The sequence below is a fragment of the Acanthopagrus latus genome, chromosome 24 (genome assembly GCF_904848185.1).
Source record: "Acanthopagrus latus isolate v.2019 chromosome 24, fAcaLat1.1, whole genome shotgun sequence".
NCBI classification, from domain to species: Eukaryota; Metazoa; Chordata; class Actinopteri; order Spariformes; family Sparidae; genus Acanthopagrus; species Acanthopagrus latus.
This window is the reverse complement of record NC_051062.1, coordinates 2,871,156-2,892,651: the sequence shown is the minus strand read 5'-3', so window position 1 is coordinate 2,892,651 and position 21,496 is coordinate 2,871,156. Positions and strand designations below refer to the sequence as shown.

The window sequence follows — 21,496 nt, the reverse complement described above, 5'->3', positions numbered from 1 at the left end:
TCTGTTACACCACACTGCTACAACACACTGCTACACCACTCTGTTACACCACACTGCTACAACACACTGATACACCACTCTGTTACACCACACTGATACACCACTCTGTTGCACCACTCTGTTACACCACACTTATCCACCACAATACTACATCACAGCACTACACCACGCTCACACACCACAATACTACATGACAGCACTACACCACACTCATACACCACACTGCGCTGCTGTGCATGACACCGTGTGTGTTTGTGCATGTGCGCGCGCGCGTGCGCGAGGGAGGCAAGGATAGGATGAACACGAGCCCAGTCATTCCTCCTAAAAATGGCGTCTTGTGAACGAAATGAGCAAAAAATAGCCTGAGTGTGTAGTGAGTGAGCAGCAGCAGCAGCAGCAGTAGTAGGGGGCTGGATCAATATGAATTATGATGAGCTTATTAAAGCTGCCCGAGAACGATGAGCATCTGTTACGCGGCTCCACAGCGTGTCACGGGAGACAATAGACAGTGAAGTACAGGGGGGAGAGGAGACGAGGGAGGAGGTTCTCCTGGCTGCTGTGACCCCCCTCCTTCCCCTCCCTCCCTCTCCTTCCACAGTCTACAGGCTCGTCAGGCGGAGAAATAAACAGAAGCCAGCGCGGAGAAGACGTTACTCCCTCCTCCCCTTCTCCTCCTCCTCCCCTCCTCCCCCCTCGCTATCTGCCCATCTTCACCCAGCCCTTTTATTTCATGGAGAGGAATTATCCCGCTGCAGGCTTCGGGGATCTCGGGGCTGGGACGGGATGGAATTACGACAGATCGGCCAAAGCAAGGTAAGCCTCGGCGCGCAGGAGCACGCTCCTCCGGATGCACCGGTGAGCTGGAAGTGGGGATGTAACAATGGCACAGCTCTCCCCGAACCCCTGCATTCAGCCGGGGCTGCAGGATGCTGCCTCACTGTGACCACCTTCCCACACAGGCACGGAGTGCGATGGAAGGTTAACAGTGGCATGGAGACAGTACGGTGTGTGTGTGTGGGGGGGGGGGGGACCAGGGGGATGGGTTGATGGAAGCTGAGCATGTTATAACATAAAAAAAAATAATTAAAAAAAAAAACCCCTGAAAAATCACTTCCAGGCTCCAGCCTCCACTGCAGCTTCTTTTGACTCAACGCATGCACGACAGTGTACAGTGGGAAGCCCGATCTGTGCAACAATAATTGACTACATCCTACAAATTAAAGCAACGCGATGCAATGAGCTGCTGCCTGTCACATAGCGGAGGGGGGTTTTAAAAAAAGAAAAAAGAAAGAAAAAAGACCCACACTCACATTAAACAGGAAAAGAAAACTTGTGTGCAAAATAAATAATGTGGCTGTTTTACCGTGGCTGCTTTTAGAAGTCTTTGTGTAAAGATGGCAAAATGGCAACAATGCAACTGTAACCACGGCTAACCGCGGTAGTAGCTGCGCTCGTTGAGCAGCAGAACCAAGACACATGTCTGAGGCTCAGCTGAACTTGTTGGGCTCGGAGGACAGACGAGGGGCTGCCTCGGTAAACACTACTGTACAGGACGGTCACGTGACAGGCAGCGGCCGAGCTGCGCCGCAGCTGGTTCGAATGTATTCAAATCAACGACCGCTAGCCAGCAGCCCCGCCGTTCAGTCGGACGGGGTGACAGGTGACAGGTAAACGCTGCCCTAACATGCCGTCAGACTCCAAAGTGACGACCAGCCAGCTCGCTGTGTCCAGGCTGCCGCTGTTAACGACGACGACAGGCGGCGCGGCTGAGCGTCAGCGTGTCGGAATTGTGGCCTGGCGACATGCTAAAGTTGGCTAGCTGCGCTTAGCTCGGCTCCATGTATGCGGTCGCCTTGGCAACCACATCAGTCTGCCGTGGCGCTCCGGCTGAAAGAGTTCCACCTCTGAAGCAATGTCTGGATGATGCTTTCCTCAGAAGACATGTTCAAAGTAGCAGCAGATGACGGCTTGTCCTGCTCTGGCTCGGGTAAAAATCTGATGTTGACAAAATGTGCATATTGTTGCTTTTTTTTTTTTTTTTTTTTTTTTGCTTATGTCTGACCAACAGACACCATAAAAACAGTTGTTCTGAGTAAAACAAGCAAACTGAAGGAACCATTTAGTTCCTTACTCTAACTCTGACAATGACACAAAACATGTATTATTAGTAATGGCATTCAGAAGAATACAGTGAGTTATTATACAAACGCTCAAATGACAATTGCAAGTGTCTATTATATTTAAGTTGACATTTCCTCATGAAAATATGACAGAAAATAAACTTCAGACTTAAAGAATCCATGCAGTAGCTGATTGGTTTTCAGTCTAAATATTAAAACTGCCACATGTCTTGCCATATCTTCTCCTGAGACCATTCAGATAAAAGTGCAGTAGTAATTCATCCCTCTCATCTTTTTATATCACAGAGCTGCGTTGAATAAGACACCCTCTTACAAAAGCTTTAAAGACATTCCGGGATATTCTAACGTCGTCGGTACAAGCCTCAGTAAATTCCCAAAATCCCTTCATTACTGTTCTCTTTTGTGCTTTGTTAAGTTCAACTATGTAATCAATTGAGAAAAACACGAGACAGAAGACATGAGAAAAAAAAAATCTATTGTGGAGTAAGTTGTACTTGTAGTCTTTTCCTTAATATGAAACAGTTTATCAGCTAGCAAATATAAGTCCCTAACTTTGTTAAACTTGCTATATTTATCTCTGCCAAGCAGGTTATGTTTTCTCCTGTGTCCTTTGTTGGTAGGTTGGTTGGTTGTTTTTCCATCAAGACTGCACAAAAACTACTGGAAGGATTTTCTGCAAAACCCCAATTAAGATTTTGAGCCGTTCAGGATTTTTGCTCCCCCTTTTGTTAAATGCGTGGATCATGATGAAAATAATTGGGCATACGTAGGTGGCTGATATCCATAAGTGAGTACAATTTGCTGTGGATCCTAGATCTGGAGAAGTGCTGGTGGTCATGAGTCTATGCACCAATACAATATAAAGTCACGGTCAAAGGTTCACATCAACTTTTATAATTATGTATATCACAGCAGTCTTGAGTTCCAGTGATTACTACAGCTCTATTCTTTTCTGTAATGGACTAGATGGAATACATATTACTTTTTCACAAAAAACCATCATGTAGTTTGGTTGAATTATGAATAATAATAAATAGGTCTCCCGAAAATGTGACCAAATCTGCTAGCTCAAATATATACATGCAGTAATCCTAATATTTGGCTGAATGTCCCTTGGCCATTTTCATTTGATGGACAGCTCTCTGTTCAGCAAAGTGTGTTAGCTTCCTGGCACAGCACAGTCCATATGCTCTCGACTGGGTTCGAGTCAGGACGTGGGGATGGATGTTCCAAAGCCTTCATTCTAGCCTTCATTCAGTGTCAGCTGGCATCCAGCTTCCCCCATGACCCTGACAAGGATAAGCGCTTTCAGATAGTGGATGGATGGATGTCCTGTTGGAACACCCCAACTGCATCTAAGACCAAAGAGTGGCAGATAATTTAGGTTTTCCAGAAGATTTGGAGATAATGCTGGAGGTGATCTAGTGGCAGCAAAACAGCCATTAAGCTTTAAGGTGTCGCAGAGCAGCTTACATTTAACTGTGTACTCTGACACTTGTCTTCCAGCTTTTAATTCATTGCCGACTTGCTTTTTGGAGGTTTTTGGTTGACTCTTGACCATCCTGACCAGTTGTCTCTCAGCAGCAGGTGATAGTTTGCATTCTCTTTCTGAGTGTGGCAGTGACACAGCTGTGCCATGCACTTTATATAGAAACAGTTGTTTGCGCAGTAGATCTTGGGACCTGTAACTGCTTTGAAATGGCTCTTAGTGACTTTCCTGACTTGTAAAAAAAATCAACAATGCCCTGTTTCAGATCGATGCTGAGCTCCGTAGACACCAATTGTAGTGTTTGTGGCTGAGTCTGCTGCCTTTCTCAAACTGAATCCACTGGTGAAAAAAACATATTTTGTGCTCCATTAATGTATTAGCACTTTTGTTTTTATCTATTTTAAAGCATAATCATGTTTTGCTCTTGCGTAATTTCTCTTCAAAATATAATTTAAGTGCTTGCAAGATATATTTTTCTGTATTAATGTATAAATTACAATAAAGGCTTCACATTGCTTTGTGAAGGAGACTGTAAATATTACGTGACTTAACTGTAGTAACATATTACTGGAAGATTGTTAGTAATGCCTTTATTATTCTGACATGCTAAATGAAAAATATTACTGCATTTGGAACAAGTTACTCCAAACCCTGCAGTTTAGTACCTTTTATGAGACTAACTGACTAATGGATTATCATTTCCCTTCTTCAAATGTGGCATTCCCCAGGTTATCTAATGTAAATTAGATATGATTTTTTAATACAGTAAACACTTATCTCTGCTAATCGGTTACTATTTGCCAAAATGATGTGATTGAGTTATTCTGTATTTGTCATAAAGAATGGATTGTAGTTATGGAAACATTCTCATATTTACAACTCAAGGCAGTCGTTTGATGGATGAGGCAGCCATGTAAACGTTAAAAAGCCACACCATCCCCAATATTTCATAACCATACCACATTTCTTGTGGCAGGATTAAAATAGTGTTCAAGTTTAGTGTCTAAAATAATTTTTCAGAAAAACCTTTGCAGTTAAGACTGGAAGCTGGCATTTGCTCTAAAAAGGTAAACAGACTCCCAAACTGTAAGCCTGACAGTCTGACCTGTCAGGTATAAAAGGGCTGACTTGTTACCAGTAAGTGTCCTTATAGAGTCAAATCTAATAACCTTGTGTTCCTCAGCGTTATGTATGGGAGCTCCAGGTCATCCCACCCAGACTCAGAACTGCTCCACCGGCAAGCCTATGGCACCCCACACCCCCTCCAGGGCTATGCAACCAACCATCACACAGGAGGTTCCAGACAGGGTGGCGCCTGGGGTGGCACCGGACACACGCTTGGTAAGATCTCATTGGATTGTAAATACATATGACCATAGACAGAAAGAGTACTGCATCGGAGTTGAAGTATTGAATTTTTAGATACATTGTTATCTGCAATCACAAAAGGCACGAATACTGATAATCAGAAAAATGATGTATAATGGCCCCGATAATGCAGTTGTTTGGTTCGCCAAATTAGAAGAGAGACTAGTTGCATATCCAGACAGAAAAATTATATTATTGGCTTGATGGTGCTGAGGAGGAGGATGGCGCCACAAATTTAGTCAAAGCAGGATGGCGGCGTCTCTGTGTACAAATCATTGTGGTCTGTATTCAGTTTTATTTTGCAACACTGATATACGTAGTAATCACTTCTTAGAGTTTTTGACTCCGTCATATCAAACAATATAAGTAGAACAGTAACACAATAAAAAGTGAAAACAATTTAAAGAAAGACTTTTATCAAACTGTTTATTTGACGATTTTATGATCTCTGATGTGATTTGTATGAAGTTAGTAAGGGTTATGGTTTGTTGCCAGGCCTGTCAGGGCTCTTTGATGCCAGCCTCCACCATGCCAGCCCCTCGGGTCCTGACCCCTCCGTCATGAATCTGATTTCAGCTCTTGAGTCCAGAGGTCCACAGCCCCCGCCCTCTGCTTCATCTCTTCTCTCTCAATTTCGCACTGCCTCTTGGCAAACTGGTAAGTGTCAGTAACCTTTCAAAATTAAACAAACTAAAGTTTTGTTTTGTACTTTTAACAATTGAATTGCTATAGTTCCTATATCATAATGGGATTTGCAAAATAACCTGCAAAAAATTCCAGTCTCAAACTCAAAATTTGCCATTTTGTCAAACTTGAAAAGTGACTTGAATTGACCAACACTGTGTTTGTTACCTTGTGTCTTGTAGCAATGCATACCCCGGCCCCAGCTGAGCTTTTTATTTCAGGGGCCCTTCCGAGTTCCAGCTCTTTCCCCTCCTCCTCGGCCCTTTCTGCATACCAGCATCCTGGCTCCTTCTCTGGACGATCTTTCACTCCCTCATTATCCCTTCAAGACACATCTACATTTAGTCCAACTTCCAATGGTTTACTATCACCCCATGATCCTCTTCTGCATATCAAAACACCCTCCCAGTCTAGCTTGGGCTTTGACCGCTTGCTGTCTTCCCAGAGTGCTTCTCAGACCCAAGCCGCCTCCTCCTCCTCCTCCTCCTCCTCTTCCAGTTGCCACCTACCACCTCCCCAGTTCAATCTGTTGTCCTCCCAGCTCCACAACCAGTCCTCCCAACTCTATAACGCCTCCATGTTCTCTTCTGCATCAGCACTGCCGCCTACGGCAGCCCCTCTGCCCCCTCCACCTCCTCTGCCCCAGCCTCCTCCAGAGTTGGCAGTTTCCCGGCAGGACAGTGTGATTAAGCATTACCAGCGCTCATCCCCAGCTCAGTCCACACCACTCCCCCTACAGCAATATGTAAGCTGCGGTGGATCACCATGCTACCAGCAGATAGCCAGCCACCATCGGCATTCTGGGGTGCCCTGCAGTCCAATGGAGGAGCAGAGCCCAATCTCTGACTCTAAGCCCTCACCACGGATGGATTCGAAGACATATCAACCTATCATCCAAACTCCGTACACATCCTCACCCTCCAGCTCCTCCACTTCCTCCTCATCTGGCCCCAAGGGAGCCAAGAGTTCTGGCTCCAGCAGTGGCTACTCTTCTTCGGGCTCAGCATCATCCTCTTCCCGTACCCCACACACTCCACCATCAGCCTCCTCTACCTCCTCTTCATCCTCCAAGACAAGCACTGGCTCCTTGTCTGCTCCATCTCATCAACAGCCCCCACCTCAGTCAGCAACAGCGACATCTCCCCTGCCAGTGGTGTCATCCACCCTTGTTCAACAGCCAACACCCAAACATTGCCTCTCTACCTACAGCTCTCCATCTGTGGCCAAATCTAGCACAGGCATACCAGACCAGACCCCTCCCCAGCAACATGCCCAGTCCCACTCTCCCAGCCAGCCTCCACCTATACACATGTCCCAGTCTTATGGAAGCTTTAACTCACCTCATTCCCAAGACCTGAGCTCTGGAGCAAGGGGTGCTGGAGGGGAAGCTTTCCCTGATACAGGCTCTGGGGGACGCTCATTTTCTGCAGAGATAGTCTTTGGTGAATCAAGCTTTAGCTCAGCTTCTCTTAGAAGAGAAGGCAGCCCTTCCTTGGGGTATGGGGGTGCTGGAGGATCAACAGGATGTGGACCCATTCCAGGAGCTGCTGTACTTGGCAGCGGAGTTGCATCTGCAGGATCAGGGAGCAGGGCTGCTGCTGTTGGTAATGCAAGCAACAACTCTTACCACCTGCCTGAGCCTTGTCCATCACCCTCCATCAATTCTACAATCAGCTGCCCTGGATTGCACTCTCCTGCTTCTGCCCGCCATGCACAGTCCCCCGGAGGCTCAGGGGCAACAAAATACATGTCCTCCATCCTCTCTCCTTCTTTCATGTCCTCACCACAAGTTTTCAATGGTACACCGCAAGCACAGAGCCAGCCCTACCACTCAACACCACCCCAGCCAAAAACAAAAGTTGAACAATCCCAAGGTGAGGAAGAGGATGATGACGATTTCCTCATCCACCACTTATTACAAACCCAGAGCTCCTCTCCCCATGCATCCCAGCATCACCCACCTTCTCAGCAACTAACCCAATCACTCGCACAGGCTAGGGATGGGGAAAGCAAGGGGATGACTTATGAAATGAGCAAGATCTCAGAAGAGCGCTACCACCTTCAAAGTGTCATTCGGGCCAGTAGCACCACCAGCAGTTCTGGCCCTGGAACGGCAATTGGTGATGCAGCAATTGGCTTAAACAGTCCGTTGGAAATTTCACAGAAGAAACAGCAGCAGACGGAGTCAAAGTTGAACATATCAAAGTCCACAGCTGGAGGGGTAGGAGGGGTGAGTGACTCATTCTCCCTCTCCCATCAACAACAGCACGAGTCCCTAGACTCTGTGGTCCATTATGGAAGTGGGGACCGCTACACGCAGCACCCACATTCTCAACATTCCCATCATACCTCGCATGTTTCCTCACACTGTCAGCAGCACTCTCAGCACTCCCAAATCTCACAGCACTGTCGGCACACTCAACACTCTCAGCATGGTCATCCCCATCCACACTCACACAGCCACTCTCATATGGAGCTGAAGAAACCGCCAGATGTAAATGACAATGCCTACTTGTGTAACACACCAGATGTGCAGCATGCTCAACAAAACCATATCTCCCTCTCTCTGATGGATTCGCCCTCAGGCCCTCCCCAGCAAACACAAATGCCGGAGTCTGTCCTCTGCGCCAACCGCACAAAGATTGACCCCCATCAACCCCCTTCACAGCAACAGCAGCATCCTTTGAGACAGCAGAGTAGCGAGTCCTCACAGTTGCAACTCCAGCTCCAAACTCAGGGTATGGATATCCAATACAGCCTTGGAGGTCAGCAAAGAGATGGAACCCGAGCAGGTCAGAACTCAGTATCTCCGCTTGAGATGCTGGAACAATCTCTTTCCCGAACGAACAGCAGAGACAGTAGAAGATCTCTGGACAGAACTGGAGTTGGGGTGCAAGTTACAGGAGGGGAGGGAGTTGGTGGAGACAGACATGAGCAGCAGCACAGACTCACTCCTCACCACCATCACCAACAAACAGCTTCAGATATCCATGACTTCCTCTCTGAACCAGATTTGGGCTTGTCCACCCCTGCACACCTGCACCACCTCAGCCAGCGTCAGGCCCACCACCAACCACAAGCACGCGCTCACCATCAGCTGTCACACTCTCAGTTAGCTCATCCACTCTCCCACCGGATGGCAGCAAACATGGCAACACCCCAACAACAGCACCAACAAAGAGAGCCTGTAACCCAACTATCACACTCCCAGTTAGACCAGCTCAAACAACACCAGTTTGACCCAGTGGATAAGGAAGTTAACAATCATGCTCAGCATCCCCAGCGTTTTGCACCTCTAACATCCATCTGCTTTCCAGACTCTCTCCTGCAAGATGAAGATCGTCCTTTCTTTCCTGAGATGGATGACATTTTTTGTTCAGCTGGTTACAAGTCTAGCTGTGCTGGGGATTCTGGGGCTGGACAGACTGATCAAGAAAGCCTTACCCAGCATCATGGGCAGGGGCAAGAGGGTATGAAAACCTTAAAAACAGGCGTAGCTCGAGAGGGCTATGATATAGTTGGTCATCACAATGATCAAGGCTATGGACAGTACTGCAACAGCCTTCCTGAAACAGGAAATGGTAATCTGCACTCAGACCTTGACTCTCTGAAGACCCACAAGATTCCCTCCACTGTGAATACTGACCAGCTCGGCCTCATCCAATCCCAAACTATGGCGATAGGATTGAGTTCAACGGTTCTAGGGGATGGCTCAGTCAACAAGATAATTGGAGCTATGGGAGTCGGTGAAAGTTCCAGCACTCCTGGTCTGACCTCACCTATCTTCTGTTCCTCTCGACCCAAGAAACTGCTGAAGACAAGCTCATTTCACCTGCTCAAACAGCGGCGTGAGCCACAACCTCACACTAAGAAAAGCTATGCACAGGAGTATGAATTTGAGGACGATGAGGATAAAGCTGACGTGCCGGCTGATATTCGCCTCAACAGTCGTCGACTTCCTGATCTGCTCCCTGACTTGGTTTCTAGTTGTAGAAAGGCTGGTGGGGCATCAGGAGTAAGTGGGCTCAGTCCACTAATTGGTGACATGGACTTCTGCCACTCCTCCAACTACCCTCCTCTTGGACACTCTTCACAACCCCCCTCCATTAGTGGTCCCAAGAAAAGAGGCAGGAAACCAACTAAACCAAAACGTGAAGGCCCCCCTCGCCCACGAGGCAGACCACGCATACGTCCTCTTCCAGAGCCTCCTTACTGTAGGGGGCTTTTGGGATCAGTGGCTGGAGAAAGTAGGCGGGGTCGTGGACGGGGCCGTGGGCGAGGCAGGAGGGAGCAAGGGCTTGTGGAAATGCATCAAGACATGAACAAAGCACAAGGCCTCCCATACCATTTTCAACAGCTGCATCAACAACAACAGTGCAGCCAACAGCAGCCGTACCAACAGCATCCACACCAACATAACAGACAGCAGGCAGATCACCACCAAGCACCACAACAACAACAGCATCACCTGCATCAACATCAGCCGCATGTGTCCTGTCCCCACCCCCTACCGCATCATCAAGAGCAGCAACATCAGCACCACCAACTACAACAGCAACAGCTATGCCAGCAGCCACAGCAAGATTCAATCAGACCTATGAAGGTAAAAGTGGACTTCAGGTTATTTCAGTGTTTTTGAAACAAAATGAAACAGAGGAAAAAAATATGTCTCAAATCATGTGGAAACTTATAAATTAATTGAAGCTATTACATTCAAAGAGTCCCATGAATTCAAAAGAAGATTCAACATGATTCTTTTCATGACATTAACTAGGAAGCCTAGGTGTGTATGTAAATATATCTATGACCTAATAACATCACATTATAATGAGATTGTTATTTACATCACTGCCAGTGGTTTTAATGTTGTGGCTGATTTGTGTAAATCCAGCCAAAAGTCTTAAACCATCTGCCTTTTCTATTACATCTCAGATCAAACTGCCCATTCCCGACACGCTACCATCAGAGTCCCTGTTGAGGACAGATTCACTATCCAGCACCGAGCCAGCTCTCTCTGATGGATCAGTTGGGTCGGCACCATCTTTGGGCCCGAGTCCTGGACCCAGCACCGTTGTGGACATCAGCAGAAATGATCTGAGCCAAACTCACATCAAGCTGCTAAAGCATCAGGAGAAAGCTGGAGAGGTAAAAAGCGCACGCAAGAATCACCTGGCACAATGTATTTTATCCTAGATGTTTCAGTGCTTGGTCTAAATGTGATGAGTCTCAACATGTTAATGTTCTGCTCATTAGTTGACCTGGCTAAGCTCCTTTATTAGTTTGTTTCTGAAAAATGGTTGTTTAAATTGTAGCCTCAAAGAGACATAGATCACTTTGTAAAAAATGTGTATTGTTTCCCAGAACATTCTTTTTTTAAGAATGCAACAAGTTAACATGTATAAATTGCTGTTTTGTGACATTTTGTCGGACTAAATATTTATTTCTTAATTTCTTTTATGTTATATTTTTGTCACATGAAACGTCATATGTGAGCATCTTCAAAGGGATGATATTGTATTGCTCATCATGTAAAGATAAAGTAAATGTTATTACTAACCATGTCTAGAGAGCTTGACCTAACCTTCACTCAATATATTTTTGAAAGCAGTTTTCTCTGATGTGAACACAGATGATATGGAGGAAAGACTTTGATGATCCACTGAATCCCGAAGCCTGGGCTTCTATGCAGAAACTCTTCGGTTCAGTAAGTTGCTTCACACCATTGCAAAAATGAGCAAGGCTAGGTGCTTCATATATAATTCATACATCATCCATTCAATTTCAAGCCTCTGGTGGAGAGAGCTACACATTGCCTAGCTTATTTACACATAAGGTACCTAAAGGAACTTATGCCAGTAAATGTGTGAAAAGGTAGCATTTTAACCTTGTAAGAAATTCTAAGGTGTTTCCAGGGGAACAATCACAATGTTAAAATGTTCTGTAATGTTTTTGTGATTCGAGGCTTAGAGAGAAGGGGGTTATGGTTGAGTGACAGCCAGCTCTGTCTGACTGACATCAGAGAGAGGAGAGAGATGGTTGTTTCCAGGACAGCTGTTGCCATGGCTACTTCATTTTTCAGCGCAGGAACCCTGCTGCCACCTGCTGTCTGTAAAGCTTCACTACCTGTTGCCATAGACGCGCTTCAGCGAACATCAAGTCTTTAACACTTGTTAACCTGTCCAAATGGTGCTTTTGAAATTATGATGTACCTCTACCAACATCAGGATTTTCCTGTGCTCGTCTTTCTGTTGATTTCATCTTTTCAATTTCTTATTTCACACTGATTTATGCATTTTCATATCTTTAACACAACAGATTATTGTTCATTCCACATGCCAGTTGCTACAGGTGATATGACATATTTCACACAAATGAACTTAACTTTCTGACGTGGTGTTCTTGTTGTTTTTAGGATGAACAGTGTGGCAGGTACTAGTGGGTATATTCTAGTGGACATAAATGTGATTACTCATTTGATCACTTCAGGCATTTAGTTAAAAATAGCTAAAAATCAATATTTTTATATGTACAATGAGTCAAAACATGTAGATAAAGTGTCACAGAGAATTGTTTGTTTCATCAGTAATGAGGCTCTGCTCTTTTGCAGGCTGATGAGAAGGCTTTCGACTTAAAACCTGGCTTCATAACCTCATTTTTGGACTTCCTGAAGACGGGCAAAAAGCAGACAGGCTTCGAGCATGGACCTGACGGAGGCGAACAAGAGGCACTAAACCCCTGTTTCTCTCTCAAGGGGGAGATCACGCCCTTAACTTCGCCTCCCCCTCCCCTGCCGCAGACTCCTCCACTGCCGCCTACAGGAACATTCAGTGAGGGAGGGCAGGGTGAGGGGGTGGACTTGGCACTCAGCAGCTGTCCGAGTCCCTGTAAGCCTCTGGATGAGGAGCTTAAAGGGAACCTGGAAACGCTGCCCTCCTTCTCCTCTGACGAGGAGGACTCGGTCAGTAAGAACCAGGACCTGCAGAAGAGCATCTCATCTGCCATCTCTGCCCTCTATGACACCCCGCACACGTTGGTTGCCGCCATGGCTTCTGCCATGGTGAAAGCCCCGCCCACCTTGTCCACCCCTCCTCCACCACCTCTTACCCCCCCACTTCCTGCCATTCCTCCCCTCATCCCCAGTACAGAGAGTGGAAAAGAGGAGGCACTCACGTACGATGAGCAACAGGTACAGGACAAGATGGACCAACAGTTAGTCTCCCCACAGTCAATTAGAGAAGAAGCAGTGGAGAGGGAGGTTGAACAAGGAGGAGTGGAAGCAGAGGATGGAGAAGGAACGACTGTAGATGATGAAGATTTAACAAGACATTCACACAGTCTACAAAGACCCCCGGATGAACAGGAGGAAGAGGAAGAGGAGGAAAAAGAGGAAAGGATGTCTGAAATGCAGAATTTGGAGATCTCCGAGGTTTCAGGTAAATTAATCTTAATTTTGTTTATCTGTCTGTTTTCTAATGTTGTCCACTCTTAACTTTCTTCAGAGCGGAAATAAGGACTGTTAATTGACAGCCAACATTCCCTCTGCTCAAAAGAAATGAGCAGAGGGAAGCTTTCAACTCTTTCTCATGGCCTTCACCAGCAAAGGGAGTCACTCAAGGTGGAGTCGCCTGTCAGAATGTGTAATGATGTAACTGTGAAAGATCTGTCATGTAGTAAGTGGTTGCGTATGGGTCGAGATGGAACCTCGGTCTCTGTCTAAAGATGTCATGTCAATCAATCATCTGAACCAACTTAATGCCAACAGAGCAAACAACCAAATTCACTGATGAGGACCATGAGAAAGCTATTTAATGGACCTTGATTGCATAGATTTTTTTTATAATAAGTTAAATCAATTGGCTGTGTTCATTAGTGGGAGACAGGCGAAAGATTACAGAAAGCAATGATGGTTGTGATCTGTGACATGTTCTTGTTAATCCCTCCAGATAGATGGTCTGTAGAGAGCAGTTAAAGTGTAATGTTCTTATTTGTTCTTGCTACATTGTTTTTTTCAGATTCTCCATCGGGATCTGTGCTCGCTCCTGAACATCTATCCCCCTCGCCGTCCATCTCCCCCTCACCACCCTCCTACTCTGCACCCTCCCCCCTCCCTCCCCTGTGTCTCCCTGTACCCTCTCCAATGGCGGTCCGGCAGGAGGAGGAAGTGGAAAATCCAACTTGTCCTCCCTCCGAGCAGCAGCAGCACTCCCTCCAGCGGCCTCCAACAGCAGGCACCTCTCCACCCCCGTCCACTTCCCCTCCGGCCGTCCCGTCCTCACCTCTCTCCAATCTCCCCCTGGGCCAGTCCATCCCTCCTCCTTCCACCACACCTCCCCCATCATCCTCTGATCCGGACCAGGAACCTGATGTTGGGCAGCCTTCTCCCTCCTCGCCTTCTTCTTCCTCACCCTCCTCGTCATCCTCTCCGCCACCATCACCTCCGACCCCAGAGGAGGCCCCGGCATCTCAGCGTCTGACCTCCCTCCACCTGGCAAAGAAACAGGCTGACGCTGCTATAGCCGGTGAAAGTGAAGAGGAGGATAGTGAGAGCGGAGGCGAGGGAATCTTTCGCGAACGGGACGAGTTTGTGGTTCGGACAGAGGACATCGGGACTCTTAAGGTGAGTACGCCCACAGCTCCCAGGACGTATGTGCGGTGAATTATAACTTACTATTAATGACATCCACTGTCTGTCTCGTGTCACCAGATGGCCTTGCAGACAGGAAGAGAGCCCCCGCCAATCTGGAGGGTGCAGAAAGCCTTGCTCCAGAAATTCAGCCCAGAGATCAAGGATGGTCAAAGGCAGTTCTGTGCAACCAGTAATGTGAGTTTTCAGGACCCCTCACAGGGTCACTGAAGACTAAATATCACAGCATTGCATCTTAATTGTGACGTTCATTCGAGGTGTCCAGTAGCTTGATGATGAAGGGTTAAAGAAAAAAAAAAACAAAACACAATTCCCATTTTTTCCCCTGTCTCTATGTCCACTCATTTTCTGTGTATACCTTCACTGTAAGCTGGCTCATAAAGGCACAGAGATGGAGTAGAGGCTCCCTCCCTGCTTTTAGAAGGTTTCGAGTTAAAGCTCTGGAATCCACATGAGAAACCTAAACCTCCTGTTAATATTCATTGTTTTGTCTTATTGAATTGCATCTTTAAGTCTGTACTTGTATCATGTCCACTGCCACTGTTTGATGTAAAATGATGTTTAAATTAGAAAACAGGTCCAAACTGACCATTGTTGGAGCCTGGTTCCAGACCTGAATTGGAGCCCACATTTATACGTATATCCACATGGTAGCATCAAGGTAAAGGATCTTCGGCTACACGAATTATTTTACATTTTAGGTGTGTGTTATATGTCGTCTGGCTGAAATGCCGTTTTTCTATTTTCAGTAACTGTTTTTGCCAGGAGAGAGGACCTATACACATGCATTAATGGAGAGGCGACAGAGTGAGCGAGCGCACCCCGAATGAGGCGCCAGCAGTTAGGAGTTCGGTGCCTTCGTCAGTGGCATCTCGGCAGCGTTCAGCAGTAGAACTGACTCTGTACAGAGTCAGAGCCAGTCTTATGAACTTACTGTAGCTGTAAATAAATGCATAGTAGCCAGACTTATGAGTAGCTCACTGATTCTTAGATTACAGCAAAACCCTATCCCATGAAGAAAAAAGTGCTAATTCGGTTGAAAAACGATTAAAATAATTGTATAACTTATATGATTATGTGTCAGCCCAGTTCCCACAAAACATGTTGTCCCAAAACAAGAGAATTAACATTTCAATTTGATAAAAAATGTGAAAAAAAGAATGCAAAATGTTTAATACATATTCCAGATGAAAGAGTAGAATGTAGAAGCAGTGAATTATCAACAATATTTAATCTTGTTCTGTGGTTTGTCAAAATGTGTCTTAAGTGTTTTGTCACCACCGTCAGATATTTATTAAAAAGCAATAAAACAGGCACCCATCAGGTCAACTTTAGTCCTGAGGACCTCCTTTCCACCCGCCATGTTTGCTCAATGCAACAAGGTCAAAAAAGCTGTTGGAAGTGTGTGTATATATTATATAGTATATACATATAATGTATGTATGTATGAATTAGGTCACTTTGGACAAAAGTATCTGCTAAATGTAAAAAAAAACTAAAACTGCGATATTTTAAAAAGAGTTGAATAATTAAAGGTTTTGTATAAAGGTTAAATGGTGTCTGTAGCTTAATCTATGGAGTGGGTTTGAAGAGGATTTAAAGATTTCTCCATAAAAATCAATGGGAAAGATTTTGCAGCAAAAGGCCGATATTTTAGTGTAAAAGACAGGAATTTCATATGAACGTTTGATAGGTGAACAGTTTCAGTCATTTCAGAACTCAGTTTTCTCAACCACAACACTTCACCGCATCACTTCATCAGTGTCACATCACAACTTTAAGTCTGTGTTTGGACTGATATCAGGCGGTCTGCTTGATATCAGTGAGTGCTCCTCCTGCATCAAGTTGTACTCTTTGTTTGACCCTCTGTGGATCATTTAAAAAAACTGTACAGTATTTAAATTCTCCTAATTAGGACAGTTCACTTTTATTATAATTAAGGACATTTAAGAGTGTCTAGTTTAATTACTGCACTGTCTAACATAGTTTTTTGTTTTTTTTTTCGTTAAGAATAATAATGTTTACTAAATTGTCGTTCTTCCTGTCTCCTCCCTCAGTATCTTGGCTACTTCGGTGATGCTAAAATGCGCTACCAGCGCTTGTATGTGAAGTTTTTGGAGAACGTCAACAAAAAAGATTATGTCAGAGTGTGTTCTCGAAAGCCATGGCATAGAGCCGGTCTGACTCTGAGGTAAGGCCACGAGTGCGATTGTCTTGCCAGCCATTCGAAAAATTGAAAATGGCTGTCAGCAACTGATTTTGGAATAATTTCATTTAACTTACAAGCTTCCAGAAATTGAAGCTTAATTCACGTTGTCTTTGTTTTTTCACTGATTGATTGACAGGCGCCAGTCTTTACCGAAACAGCTGCCCACCAATCACAATCGAACCCCACCCCAAGTGGAGCGGGACGACCGAGACAGGGAGAGACAGAAAGAGAGAGAGCTGAAAGAGCAAAGAGAGAGGGAACATAGGGAAAAGATAGAGAAGGAGTATAAGGAAAGGCAGAGGAGAGAGAGATTAGAGAGAGAGAGAAAAGAAAGGGAGCGACAAGAGCAGGAGCAGAGAGAGAGGAACAGAAAGGAAATAGAGAAGGTGGAGAGGGAAAAAGAGGACAGAGATGAAAAGGAGAGGGGGGATAGAGAAAATGAGAGAGAGATGGAATGGGAGAACGAGAGGGGGAGTGAAGGAGGGGAGAAAGGGCAGAAGGAAAGGGAGAGAGGGGAATATGAGAGAGAGCAAAGAGAGAGGGAGCTAAAAGAGACGGAGAGAAGGAACAGGGAGCAGAGAGAGAAGGAGAAACAGGATAAGGAGCGGGAAGAGAGGGAGAAGCAGGAAAGAGAAAGTAGAGAAAGGGAGAGACACGAGAGAGAACTGAAAGAGAGGGAAAGACACGAGAGAGAACAAAGAGAGAGGGAGAGACTTGAGAGGGAGTGGAAGGAGAGAGAGCACAGAGAAAGCGACAAACAAGAGCGGGAGAGAAGGGACAAAGAGAGGGAAAAGAGGGAGAGGGAGCGGAGAGAAGCGCAAGAACAGAAGGAGCGGGAGAAAGAGAGAGGGAGAGAGCAGAAAGAAAAGGAGAGAAGAGAGAAGGAGAAACAAAGGGATCAGGAGAACGTGCGTGGGAGGAGAGATGACACAGTGGAGATTGCCGGGTTGAAGGAGGATAAAAGAAGAAGAGAGAAGAAGATGGAGGGTCAGACCAGAGCCAAGACGTCGCAGGACAATGTCGAGCCTCCTCCCAAAAAGAGAATGAAGTGGCTGAAGGTGGCGCAGTCCTCCTCCTCCGAATCTGATTCCTCCCCGCCCAGTGACGAGGACGGTCAGCTGTTCACGTGTACCTCTTTACATTTGTACAATTGTGAAAACATATATGAACATAAGCCATAACATTATTTTGACCTGTTCCTGCTCTAGGGCCTGTGCAGGGTGGGGCTGACAGCCGAGCAATGAGGGAGATGTTTAGGAGCTATGTGGAAATGCTGGTCAGCACGGCACTGGACCCTGATATGATCCAGGCACTGCAGGACACTGATGGTGAGCGCTCACATACAGGATTACAGGACAATGAGTCATGACCACTTTCCTGTCTTCTGTCACTTTGGAATGTACTTGGGGATTTAATTTGTGCTCACATGAAAGGGCAGCAGCTTTACAGGAAGTCGATAATACGATATACATTAATTGAGCTCCATGTAAATAAGCGTTCAACTGCTTTAACCCCTCAGACGAGTTGTACCTCCCGCCCATGAGGAGAATTGACAGCCTGCTCAGTGAACAGAAGAGGAGGTTACTGAGGAGGGTCAACATGAGCGCTCAGCACCAGGTAAACCTGCACAGCTTTCTGCTTTGTTTTGCAAGCAGTGTGAGAGAAATGACTGCATGTTGATGACTATTTCCAGGAAGTAACATGGTGTAGCTTTAAAACAAATAGAGAAGTCGGATGAATTAAACGAGGAGCTTCGTATTGCCACATCTGTATCTGTAAAACTGAACTTGAGCTGTATTCCATGTCTTTGACCTCATTTTGCTTTCCTTTCTCCAGGAGGCTTTACATATATTTCCCCGACTGACAGCAGACACGCTGGAGTCCGGAGCTGTCAGAGTTCACCTTGGTGGGGAGGGATACAACCGCAAAACCCTCAACAGGGTCAAGAGGAGTATTCCTAAGCAACAGGTCAGGTCAGGTCAGCTCAGCTACAGCACAGCATAGACACTTGTAACTATGTCACATGCAGATATTTCATATTTTATTAGTTCAGAAGTTACAACCACATTGTAGATCTGATAGATTTTCAGAATAAACGTTACAAGAAAATAAATTGATAATAAAATGTAGGTAATGTGCTACTCTATAAACCACATTCAAAACTCAATCTGCAGCTCACCTGTGGTCAGGCTGTTGCTGACAGAATGTTACTGATATAATATGATACATTACTAAACAAACTGGCTCATTTAGCCAACATATAATGTCCAGCGGCAGAAGGTGAATCAAAAACTTGTGGAGAACGTGAAGACAAAAAAGAAAAGAAACACTGCATCACATTCTTCTACAACACTTTTTACTTTTACAAGTCTCCATGGGCCTTAGAGTAATGAATCGATAGGAAATACATGGTCCCTTGTCAGTGGACACACATCTTTGTATATCCTGGCTGGCTCACATTTGATCATCAGGAATAAATGCGACGTACCTCCAAACAGGGGAAGAGGATTTAAAACATTTACACAGACAAAAGAGTCACAGCAGCTTCTCAGATACAAGCAAAGAAATGTACTGAGGTATCACACCAGTGTATTTAAATGAATTAAAATAAATGGCATTTATTTGTACTTGCTGAGCTGAATGAACATTTGCTGTGATAGATGTCTAGTTAAGGCACTTTGCAAATTCTTTATGATAGAAAAAGTATGAAAAGAAATCCAATTGATGGAGTAGAAATCAGCATTACAATACATCAATACATATCATCAGTAATACAATATAAGAACAATTTACTTGTTATTTGATAGGTATAATGCAATTGAACACAGCACCACCATAAACTTAAACGGCAGGGCTTACCTGTAAGGACGCTCATCATGACACAGTGTCAGACTCTCATGTCAGATGCACTGGGAGCTAAAAGCTCTCTGCTGCCACCAACTGGGTGAATTAGCTACATTCAGATAAATACCATTTGGGTACTGGAACTATCTGCCCAGCTTAAGACGAATGAACTGTGGATATACATCCAAGTGATGTTCAATGGGCAAAGATTACACATTAAATACGACTTTAACTTTAGATAACGTAGAAGATTTTTAATTTATAGTACATTTTTTACTGCAGATAATACAATTTATTCACTACTCATACAATATAATGTTTACCTTGCTAATTTAAAAATATATATTTTAAAGCCCTCTAGATAATTCAGTTGAAGCTTGTTATGTCTAAAGAATGATCAAATGTTTTTGAATGTGCTCTCAGTTTACTTGAGTAATGTGTTTCATAAATGTTGGGGAATCATTCATGAGGGAAAGGAAATGTTGAAAAAAAAAAATCCTTTATCTTTTTTTTTTTTCTCTCACTCTTATTTGTTTCAGGATCTGAAGCTGTCAATTGAAACTTGCCGGATCTACAGTTTGTACCATTCCCTTCACCACTTCAAGTATCACACCTTCCTGCATTGCAAGAAGGAGGTAAGGACGGCTGCATTAACGCTGAAATGAAAAAAGTTATTTTATTTTGAATTTTGCTTAGGATAATACCCAGCTGCGCCCGACTTCTTGTATTTTCTTTCATATGCGTGTAACCGACTTGTTTCCTGATCAGACGCACAGTATTGAGCAAGCAGCGGAGGACCCTGGCCAGGAGGAGGTGGTGCAGCAGTGCATGGCCAACCAGGGCTGGCTGGAGAACCTCTATAACTCCTTCATGGAACTACTAAGCCTCAGTGCCAAGGCCTGAAGGTTTACAACAGCCCCGGCTGCCAAACTCATCCCGAGTTTGTGAGACATCGTGCTACCAAAACAATATGGATGGGAAGTTCAAATTTTAAAGCATTTGTTATATTTAAGTACCTCTTGATTTCCAGAAACCTGTGATGGATTTTCCTCAAAAGTCAAAGAAGATAATTTGGTCTACACAACTAAAGATTTTTTTTTAGTAATCCAATCCAAGTATGTATTGACAACCGTGGTTTGTATAATTTATAGAAGGACATTTCTAAAAAATTACCTAAGATTGAAAAACATTAACAACATCAAAACATTTTTAAAGGGCTAAACATAAAACGGCCCCCCTGCAGTGTTTGATTCTGTCAGACTGAAGGGGTAAAACTGGAGCTGAGCGAGACATCAGTGAGGTTTAAAGAGACTATGTGATAGTGTCTTGTTTATACCTGCCTCAGTCAGAAAGTTGATTCTGGAAAAAAAAAATGTATTTAAAACTAAGCTGTGTTCTGTCTGTGTTAAAAAAAAAAACAATAAGAGAGAGGATTTCATGCCTGTATAGACAAGGAGAGAAAAAAGAAAGCGCAACTCTCTAAAAAGACGCGATCCAAGAGCATAAATGTCAGTGTTTCATGTGAGTCATTTTTATCTGTTTGTTGTAGATGGATATTTCCTATTATTTGACCTCTCAGAGGATATTCCTGCAGAGCAATTTTGTTGTTTTGCTGTGTAAATAGTGTACAGCGGTTTCATTCTCTTGTTCCCGGTCGCTCTTCTGTACATGAAATTCCTGTATTTGACATAATGAAATAAAACTGTTCAAATGACAAACGTGAGGACGAACCGCCACCAAACAAGCAAGTGATTTAAGCAGATACACGATCCACTGGGTGGGTTCAGGTTGTGGCTCCTTTTGTCTTACAGTGCAGGACCGCTCAATGGAATGACATTTTTGTTGATTGAATTACTTTTGAGTTTCTCTCCCCCCAATATACAGTAGAAAACATGTTAAATATGCACTCTTTTATAAACCCTGTCAACAGGTCGGTCTCTATTTATTTTCAGTTTATTTCACTACTACTGGAAAAGTCATGATTCTAATTGGCAGGTGTGATTAAAAATCAGCAAACAGCAAGAAACTGACCAATACAAAATGAAGCGGAGGGGCATCTGCTATCTCAGAGAATTTCACAGAATGTTCCTTTACATGTGAATTCAAATAATGGTCAA

At 44.6% G+C, this 21,496-nt stretch overlaps 2 protein-coding genes across 4 annotated transcripts in view; one reads left to right on the top strand and one right to left on the bottom strand.

Moving 5' to 3' along the window:
- Nucleotides 1-21,496, bottom strand: part of LOC119015380 (cytidine and dCMP deaminase domain-containing protein 1-like) — a 542,642-nt gene that overhangs the window by 405,914 nt on the left and 115,232 nt on the right. The gene's annotated exons all lie outside the window — the stretch shown is intronic.
- Nucleotides 176-21,266, top strand: prr12b (proline rich 12b). The gene is made up of 16 exons (XM_037091262.1): nucleotides 176-813; nucleotides 4,814-4,971; nucleotides 5,494-5,655; nucleotides 5,865-10,285; nucleotides 10,615-10,827; nucleotides 11,312-11,386; nucleotides 12,290-13,115; nucleotides 13,695-14,299; nucleotides 14,387-14,503; nucleotides 16,384-16,517; nucleotides 16,672-17,648; nucleotides 17,744-17,863; nucleotides 18,055-18,152; nucleotides 18,372-18,503; nucleotides 19,919-20,014; nucleotides 20,148-21,266. Exons 1-16 carry the CDS (start codon nucleotides 731-733, stop codon nucleotides 20,280-20,282), a joined length of 8,352 nt encoding a protein of 2,783 aa, XP_036947157.1. The 5' UTR covers nucleotides 176-730; the 3' UTR covers nucleotides 20,283-21,266.